The sequence below is a fragment of the Carica papaya genome, chromosome 4, assembly GCF_054855325.1.
Source record: "Carica papaya isolate Zhongbai chromosome 4, ASM5485532v1, whole genome shotgun sequence".
NCBI classification, from domain to species: Eukaryota; Viridiplantae; Streptophyta; class Magnoliopsida; order Brassicales; family Caricaceae; genus Carica; species Carica papaya.
The window spans coordinates 620,050-630,048 of NC_142312.1; the positions used below are offsets into that span (position 1 = coordinate 620,050).

Consider the following 9,999-nt stretch of genomic DNA (forward strand, 5'->3'; position numbering starts at 1 on the left):
TCTGGCCAAGAGATGGATTGTAATAATTTATTAATTAAATCTAACCATTCAACCCGCAGAGAATTTGTAATAAATTCGTTAATTAAACCTGACGAACGAAAAATATAATTTTGAGAAATTGCCCAAAAGCCCCTCTCTCGTGAAAAATTTAGCGTCTTTGAGCCCAAATAGAGGCCCATTACTGTCGAATTTCCCCCCCCCCCCCCCCCTTTCTCTTCGGCCGAATTTCAAACGGCTTTCAAATTTCCCTTTTCACCAGCACTACAAACGCCACTATTCATGGCGGGTAAATTTGGCGCTGGGTCTAGTTCTGCTCTCTCGCACAGTCTAACCAAGTTCATCCTCCATTTCACATGCCAAATTGCGCGAAGAAGCGTTTTACTCTGGCGTTTCTTGAGCTCCGCAATCTCCGAAAAAATGGAGCGGCAACGAGGACGGTTTTCAGAACAATAGCCGTGAGGTTAAGGTGCGAAAACCGAAAAGCTGGAATCTCTAACAACAGCATCCAGCAATAACACTCTGTTCAGATTCGAGAAACCACCGGAGAAAGCTGTTTTGTTTTTTTCCCTACGAACTCTAGGGCATACTGTCCGGCCACTACTCACTCACTCTCCAGGTGATTATCATCATTACCATCCCTATCTTCACATTTGATGAAATTAGTTTCTTATACTTCTACAGTTGAATCAATAACAAAAACTAAATCCACGAAAAATGTATAGATTAGAAACTGATTTGATTTATTTGATCTGTTTTTCGAACATTTTTTTATGATATATAATATTTGAGTTATCTCCGTCCTTTGCTCATGATAATTCATTCATAATTCATCTTACGTTAGTACAGGAAATTTAAATTAAGATTCTGAGTATCTGACAATAACAAATTGTGTTCTAATGCATAATGCTTCAAAACAAAAATTTACTGATAATTGAATGAAAATTGAATCAAATATACAATAAAGAAATCAGAACGTTGGTAGGCAAATTGTTGAGTCTGTATTTTAGGTTTGCTTAATAATGTTCAGCTTGAGTAATTGTTATAAAGTATAATAATAGATTTTAAAATATTAAAAAATTACATAATAATAAAAAATAATTACTATAATTATTTAAATAATATTAAATATGTTTCTTTAAATTTATTTTAGTTTAATTATTCTATTTAGTATGTTTAATATGATTGCTAAGTAAAAATATTTAGTTTATAATAAATATAAGTTATTAGCACTAAATAATTTTCATTTTTTTTACTTTGAAAATATTAAATTATTAATGAAATATAAAATTAATAAAGATGTTATTTCTATATTTTTATTTCATTTTACTAAAAAACCATTAAAATAATAAGAGCTTTCATTTTAACAAAGCATTTTATATTTTCCACTGGTAAATTCATGGCTCGCAAGTCACGCTTGCTCTTGTTGAGTCGTGCGTAATGAATGGCACCGAGGGGAAAGAGAATTTTGTGAAGATAAAAGCGACAAGTCAGAGTCGTGCTTTCTCTATCGACTGTCACCGCAAGAACCTGACTAAAATACTAATTTACAATATTTATTAAGTCGGAAGTGAATTTCAACTTTTTCTTTTTATTTTTAAATTTATTTAAGAATCTTTGCTGATTCCAATCATAGGAGAATGCAAATTTTTTATACAGATGACAAAAATAATATTTTTAATAACTTGTAAAATGAAATTGAAGTAGTATATTTTAGAATTTTATTGAAACTAATAGAATTTAAAATACAGTATTTCAATTTTATATGTAATCATGTAGGAGTCAAGTTCAAGCTTGTCAATTGCTCATGTTGCAATTATGAGTACGGTTTCGGGAATAAGGGGGTGGATTTTTCAGAATATGCTAGGATCTATTTTAAGCATTTTAATGGCAACAGTTTATAGTGTTACATATATATATATATATATTGTGTAGAGCTCAGCTAACAACTAGGTTACTTTGTGATATTTAATTGTATTGGGTTTGACTTGGAGAGAAAGAAGCACATGTTATTTTCAAAGTTTTGTAATTTTTAGTTTATCTCCACCTTAAGTGTATTACCGTGATAGAATCACATAAAGTCAATGCATGTCTATTGCTCTTGATTCGCTTAGTTTAGGTTTGGACTTGATTTGGTGCTTGCACAAGCTCAAAGCCGAGCTCACATGACTCGATTGAACTTTAGTATGTTAATATCTTGAACCGAACATCGAGACACTTTCAAGTTTAGTATTGGATTAGATTAAGCTCTTGTAGTTAAATATTTAGCTCTGCTGGTTTTCACTTTTTCACCCATAGTTATGGTCTGTGAGATCACTAACTGCCAACACAAAAGCCAAGCTTCTTCTTCATCAAAAGAAAGTAAGCTTCTCCTTAGAGTGGATATACTCGCAGTGAAAATTTTGTTGTCTTGTTGTGTGGATAGGCTAGGCCTTTTACTGCATTTACATGATTGTCTGTAACTGTTTGCTTTCTAATTTTTCTTTTGTTGTGATTCTCTTTTCATTTCTTTTGATTCTGATGATGAAAGCAGCTCATTGACTCTATTATGGTTGTGAATTAATTGGTTTTCAGCAGGGTACTCTTTTCACTGTGCTTTTTTAATGTACAAAAGATATTATTGAGGCAGTTTGGTCAATTTTGAGAGAGGATTGTGTAATGGTACACTGAAGATATGAGGCAGATAATTGGTAACATGGGCCATGTAAATCCCAAGAAGATAAAAGAAGGGTAACAAAAAAAAAAAAAAAGTGATTCTAAAATAATCATAGTGATTTTCATTTAAATATAATAACTAGGCCTGTTATTTAAAGAAAGATTATAATATTTAGTCTATAAAAACATTAATTCAATTAATTATTTATAAAACATGATACATGTGTGCATCATTAAATTTTTCTTACACTTCTAAGTCTTGTTCTTTTACCATATCAACTAAGTTTATTCTGTTATTGAATGTTTATTGCACAAGAATCTCTGTTCACTTTGAAAAACAATAAATCTGTTTATGCTGTACTCTAATTTCAAGATTTGTTCACGTTATTTACTTGATATGATCTGATTATCAGCCTTGTTAACTTTTTAATGCATGTCATGTTGAAAAATAGCTTCTCCTTTTTTTTTTTCTCTAAATGTTAAACTTTAAAGGGATTGTATATGTTGAACCACTTATAAATCTGACTTCTAAGCTATTAGATACTTCAGGGAGAGAAAAAAAGTAATCGGAATCTTGAGTTGAACCCGTAGTTAATCACACTTCGTAAGTAATCAAAGTATCATATGAAAAAGGGGGTGCTTAAAGAAACTCAAGGGGTCTATTAGCAATATCTGTACAAGATATACATATCTTTTCTCCAAAGAATCCCTAAAGAAACCTGCTATTAGCAGACAAAAGTTGAAGAACAAGAACAAGAAAGAAGTTTAAAAACTGGGGAAAAAAAAAAGGGCCTAGTAAAAGATTTATTATTATAACAAATAAAAAATAATTTGCAGCCTAATAATAATAATCAGCAGAACCCACCGGTAAGTCTATATATATATATATGTATATTCCCTGTTTATGGGTTGTAGAAGTGATCACCGCAGCGACATTTCCAACCCAGAGGCTTGTAATTGGAGTACTTATTATTACTACTTCTATCTGCAGAGGCCACTGATGGCTGGTCGAGGAACTGCATGGCCTTGTTCATTGTTTTTCTGTTCGAACCCGCTGCTTCAACTCGGTTTTCACTCGGTAGATTAGAAGGCACTTGGACGGCCATGCACGGGTGACATCCATTACACTTGTTGTGGCAACTCGGCGGAGTCGATCCAAGCCTGGTCTTATCCTCGATCAACAATTCCTATAAGCAAGAAAAAAACCCAGATGCATTAACTCCATTATATAATGCACGCATCTCACATGCATACCTTTTTATGTACCCTACATACACACACATCATGGGTAAGAGAGAGATAGAAATGCTTACACGAGGAGAGGGAGGGGGCTGAAGATGATCATGGGTAAGGGAACCGAGTACAGGAGAGAGAAGGAGAAGAATGATGGAGAATGTGATAGTTTTTGTGTAAATAGAGAGCACCGAGTTGAGTGAATTCATAATGAGTTCCAGACTCATGAATATGTGGCCGAGTGAAGACCAGATGAAGCCATTAATGAAGAAACCTGAGAAAAAAAAAATGAACGAAATCCCAAATTGTACAGGTAGAATACTAGCTATTAGAGGTAAGAAAGACACGAGAGAGGAAAAAAGCTAGAAAAGAAAAATGAAAAGAGGGAAACCGGTTTGAATATTTTTCTTTGATTTATATTCTTGGCCGAGTTGCTGTGTGATCGTCAAGAGTGTGATAGCAGAAGATATTGAGTCATAAATGGTGGTTTTGCAGTGGTGGGTGTTTGTCTCTGTGTGTCAATGAGTGAAGAGAGAGGGAGTGAGAGAAGCAGATGTGGTGCAGAGCTCAGACGAGTGAAAGGAACAAGTCAGTGTAGGAAACAAATTGAGAGAATCCACGATCTGGTAATTGACCGTGAAGCCCTATACTTTTATTTGGGGGAAAAACAATTAACCTTCACATTTGCAAAAATAAACTTCTCTGTCATAATTTCAAAAAACTAAAGACTCCATTAGCTTTGTAATATTTTCTTCCCAAGAACCATGCTTATAAAATTAGGTAATTCAATTTTTTCCTTTTCTAAGTTAATATTTTTCATTAGAAAAATTATATACGAAAGTTCCATGACTAGTTTTTGATACCACTGCATTAACCGTCAATACTGTAGTATAGTGGTTAAAATATTACGACCTACTTAAATATCAAGAACTCGAATTCCAAAAAAAAAACGTAAAGTTTATTACTTTATAAATTTCGTTTAAGTAAATTATGCTATGTTAGAGGAAAATAAATATTCTTTAATAATTAAATTTTTTTTTAAAAAAATTAATTTTTTAGAACTTAAACTTAAAATGCTAGATTTTATTATTTAAGGTAATATTTGGGAGCAAATTTAAATAGTATATAAAATAGTATATATATTTAAATAGTATATATATTTTATTTTTTAATTTTAAAAGTTAAAGTTTATTAGACTTATGAAAATTAAATTTATTTTCAAGTAATTTTAAAGATATATTCAACTTAATGTGAAAAAAATACTATTTACATTAATTAAATCTAAATTATTAAAATATACACACACACGACTGCTATTCCTTTGAAAATACTGAGTCACGATTCGAGAAATGGACTCTAAGCTTCTATTAGGCCGGTACTGAGTCAGGCCCGAGACAAGAGGTACATTCTAATGTGTTAGGCTCAATATGGGAGGGGCCTGGACTCAAGTCCAAGCTTTTGACTCAGATCAACTCAGGCCCAAGATTGAACGCAGCGTAAGACTTGCTCTTCGTTAAGATTTGTATCAGTAAGTACTCGGTAGAGTGTTGTAGTTTCCCAAAAAGAGCTGCCATGGGAGACTTGGAGTGAGATCTGAACTCCTAACATTAATATATAATAATAATCGCTGTAATAGTCATCTCTCCTCCTCGGTGTCTTGAATTCATGTTATTTACTTCTCTTTCACGTTTCTGTCTCTGTCCTTCCTCTACTTTTGTTTGCTTCTCTTTCTTCTTTCTCCTGTTTTCGACCTGACACTAAACCTCCCTCTTCTTTCTTGTCGTTTCTCTTTCTCTCCACTTCTTTTTTTTTTTTTAAATCTCTGTTTCCTTTTTTTTTTTGGGGACGATAAGGAAGTTGTGTTTCCTTGTGGATCCAAGGAAACCCATCGGCTGGTAATCATCTTTTTCATCTTCCTGATTCTTTACTTTCTTGTACGGCTATTCTGCTACTGAAGCCTTCAGTGGTATCTTATTTTATTTTGTTTTTGCTTGGTTAATTTTGTTTACTTCTTTTTAATACAGATAATGTGTATTGATGATGGTGGTAATCGTTCGCGGGAATTTATGGGATTTGGGTGATTGAATTTGAAATCTTCATCCCTCTGTAAGTTGTTTTTTTCATCTCTACGACTCCATAATTTCTTCCTTGAGCTATTTTCAATTCTGTGTGGTTGATTTTGATGGTTTCATCTTAAGTTTTGGAGTCTTTGGTTCTTTTACCTTTATGCATTTGTGTTTAGTTGGTTTCTGGAGATTGGGTTATTGAGTGCTTGATTTTCCTTCATTTTCCTGCACTGAAGAGTTGAGGTTTACCTTGGTTGTTCTGAAATTCTAGTTTTGTTAATTTATATGGCTTCTTCCATTTCTTTTTCTACTTGATTAAGGTGTTCTAAAATTGGTCTTTGCCTTTGATGGACAGTTGTCATATATATATACCCAGAATTGAGTTTGTCCTAATAGCACATATGATACTAATTCTTTACTGCATTTGATGATATTCTATACAATGCTGCTCATGCCTTTGATGTTGATCTTTTGAAAGAATAAAGTTAAAATCGAATTTCTTGGAATGTTTAAGAGAGAAGAAATGACTCAATTTATTATTACATTATATTGTAAATAATCACTTAGGATCAGTTAAATCAAAAGCTTAAGCTAATAGAAAATAACCAAATTTATTATTTATATAATATTCTTAGCAATTAAAGAATTTGGTAGATTCCTAGCTATAAATCCCTTAAGAAAAAAACTCCATTTACCATGTATAAATTTTCTTTATTTTTTTATTTTTGGTGTAAGCTTTAGCTTTCTTTTGCAGGAAGGAAGGAAGAACACATGGGGGAGGTTTGTGAGTTCAGACAATGGGATGAGCTGATTCCTGATGCACTTGGGCTTATTTTCAAGAACCTGTCACTTAAAGAGATACTCACCGTAATTCCAAGGGTCTGCAAATCTTGGGGAAAAACAGTAAGAGGTCCCTACTGCTGGCAGGACATAGATATTGAGCAATGGAGCCAAAACTGCCAGCCTGAGACTCTTGATCGTCTGCTTCATATGCTGATTACGAGAAGCTCTGGCTCTCTCCACAAGCTCTGTGTCACTGGTCTTCCTAGTGATCAGAGTTTCTCCTTCATTGCAGACCAGTAAGTATAGCATTATGAACATCATTATAATCATATTGCAGTCTGTTTTTCTTTCTTGGATGATGCAAATGAATTCTATACTAATTTCCATGCTATAAATGTGATTAGTGTATTCTTTTTAAATTCTTGATCTTTGGTACTATATATGGACCGAAAGAAAGAGATTGGTCTCCTTGAAGGAGCCCTAAATTCATACCCTTTTCAGTTATCAAACCGTGATGTTGTGTTTGGATCATTTTCCAGCGAATTCTTAGTTTTAATTGTTATGTTAGCGATGATATGCATAGTTATAAAATAATTTGTTGTGCCTGAGTTAGTATGCCTCTACCTTGGATTTTTTATGGTAGGAATTGAATGACTGCCATTAAAATTTTACTGCAAGGTTATTGTTACGTAAACACAACAAAATTATATTCTAATTGTGCGTACAGAGAGTCATAAGCAAAATTAGGACTAGAAATTGAATAGGAATCAAGCAAATGCAATCTTATGGATTTTGATGTCTCATTAGGATTCTCCGAAAAACCATCCTGCTTTTCTGTTTATCGGCCACATGCATTTTGACGGACTGAGTTATTACTGTTTACTCATTCTTCTTTGTGTTGCAAGTGCTAAACATCTTCGGTCTTTAAAGCTGCCAAAAAGTGAAATAAGCAATTCCATAGTGGAAAAGGTTGCAGGGAGACTCTCTAGCATAAGTTTCTTGGATCTAAGCTACTGCAAAAACATTGGAGCCCCGGCTCTTGAAGCAATTGGCAAAAACTGCAGACATCTTACTTGGTTGCGAAGAGCCATGCACCCGTTAGAAGTAATTGACAAGCTATCACAAGATGACGAGGCTCTTGCAATTGCATCTACAATGCCCAAGCTCAAGCACCTTGAGATGGCTTACCTGCTCATCAGCACAGAATCCGTGCTCAAGATACTCACAAACTGCCCAGAGCTTGAGTTCTTAGACGTGCGAGGGTGTTGGAATGTAAAGCTTGATGACAAATACGTCAAGAAATTCACACAGCTGAAGGTTATTGGACCGCTTGTTGTAGGTTGTTGTGTGATGAACGGCTGGGATTATTTTTCAGATTACTCCAGTTCTGAACATGAGATGTCTTTTGAGGATTGGGAAGATTACCAAGGAATGGAGGATGTAGAAATGAGGTTCTACGATGTTTTTGATTTCTACAGAGATGCTTTTGATTGGCCTGTTTCTCCTTGAGTTCTGTTTGTTTGTTTCAGTGTTCAATAGAGTTCTGACCTGTGGTTGAGAGGTCTTGTCAATCATCTTGTCCTAGATATTAGAACAGCCTCTATGACTGCTGCTTAACCGAGGTTTCTATTATATGTGAAAACCTAATGGTTTTATTTAAGGTTGCTTTTATGTAATCAGTGCAAGTAAAGCTTTTCCAAGATTGCTCTATGAAGATTGATAGAACAGAAGTTTGAATAATAGATTGCAGGCGTGACAGACTTGCTATCAACTAAGAGTGTGTAAAGTTTTTGTGCAGTGAGAGTTTCTGAACTCGAGTTTTTGTGCAATAGGAGTTTCTGAACTCAAAAATGAATTGTGAAGCTAATTACAACAATTATAGAATCCAAATGGGTTGCTAAAGATTGTTCTAATTGATGTCTTTTGGAGACTTTTTCATCCTATTAGGATTAGGAAAGTAAGACCAGATAATGACACAAATGGCTGATTACTACTTGCCTTTTTTGACTTCTTTCCATACTTTATGCTCTTTATTAATGCTATATAAACACAAAAGTCATTGTAAGGATTAAAAAGAATCACGCCTTGTGTTATTCCTTTTTATGCATTGTTTTGATTTTACTTTTTAGGTAAAAGTTCTGATTTTTTTTTTTCCCATTTGTTTGTGCATTTCTTTATTATTATTTAAAACAAGAAATTAATTCTTTAATTATTTTATTATCATACCGTAGTAAGAATTATCTTAACACAAAACTAATATAATTGGGACTCCATTTCTTCTTTCATTCTAACTTGCTAACTATGCATTTCAGCCTTTCTGAGTCTTTGCTGCCCTAAAAGTTCATGAAGACAAGATCATCAAATTCCAATCTTTATGGAATTTGATGGGTCTTTTGGTACTAAATTTTCATGGGAAGTGTGTAAATTTAATTGGGTAATAATACATGTTTTGTGAAATGGGTATACATATATATATATATATATGTGTACATCTTTGTTGGTTTATTGGACATGCATTTATTTTGTGAAACACAACTATTTTCATTTTTATTTGATCTTTTTTTCAATAATTTAATTTTTGTTATACTTTTGAAATATTTTCATCATTTGCAGTACAAATTTAAAAGCAAGTTTTTTCAAATAATTTCTAAAAATGATTTTTTTTTTTTAATGCCAAACATTGTATTTATTTAGCATGAGAATAAAATTCTGTACCTAATTGTTCGGAGATAATTCATTCCGATTGTTAAAAAATTTCAGAAAATCCGAGCACCAACCGACGCAGTTGATCAAAATATTAAAAATTAGCTGAAAAAATAAAGAAAAAAGGTGATTAAAGAAAACCCCAAATTTTCATAATCATTTTACTTGAATGAGAAGCAAAGACACAGAGAGATTCTCAAGAATGGAATTCATGAGATTTTTGACTCACCATCTGCTATCCACACTGACTGGTTGAGCTTGTGGCTTTGCTTTCTTGGCTTCTTTATGCTTCCACCAGAAAAAGAAGAGATGCCCATATCTTATAAGGCATATATACACAGATATGTATATAGATATGATGTAGATAAATAGACAGTGTTATACGTTAGGGCACCAGCTGTCCTAATTGTCACAATTCCAGAAACCAAAAAGAACCTTAGATATTGATATGCAGGAATAATTCTGCACCGTTCAGACCAATCTCTTCTCTTCCTGGGACCTCTCTTGCAATTACTAAATTGCACTCGAGCAAATGCTGTTTCACTTTTTTCTCCTTCTTTGT

At 33.3% G+C, this 9,999-nt stretch overlaps 1 protein-coding gene and 1 non-coding gene across 3 annotated transcripts; one reads left to right on the top strand and one right to left on the bottom strand.

Annotated features, from left to right (window-relative positions):
* Positions 1-3,440: 3,440 nt before the first annotated feature.
* LOC110814311 (uncharacterized) lies at positions 3,441-4,495 on the bottom strand. Its single transcript, XR_015818228.1, has 2 exons — positions 3,966-4,495; positions 3,441-3,839 (listed from the first exon to the last, which is right to left on the bottom strand). It is a non-coding gene; the product is annotated as an uncharacterized LOC110814311 (transcript).
* A 915-nt stretch (positions 4,496-5,410) lies between these two features.
* Positions 5,411-8,410, top strand: LOC110814426 (F-box protein FBW2-like). 2 transcript variants are annotated; one of them, XM_088217113.1, is made up of 4 exons: positions 5,411-5,819; positions 5,910-5,991; positions 6,706-7,030; positions 7,640-8,410. In XM_088217113.1, exons 3-4 carry the CDS (start codon positions 6,723-6,725, stop codon positions 8,241-8,243), a joined length of 912 nt encoding a protein of 303 aa, XP_088073239.1. In that variant the 5' UTR covers positions 5,411-5,819; positions 5,910-5,991; positions 6,706-6,722; the 3' UTR covers positions 8,244-8,410. The 2 variants fall into 2 exon arrangements, with proteins under 2 accessions (XP_088073239.1, XP_021897589.2); XM_022041897.2 differs by having other exon boundaries at positions 5,411-5,780.
* The last annotated feature ends 1,589 nt before the right edge of the window (positions 8,411-9,999 follow it).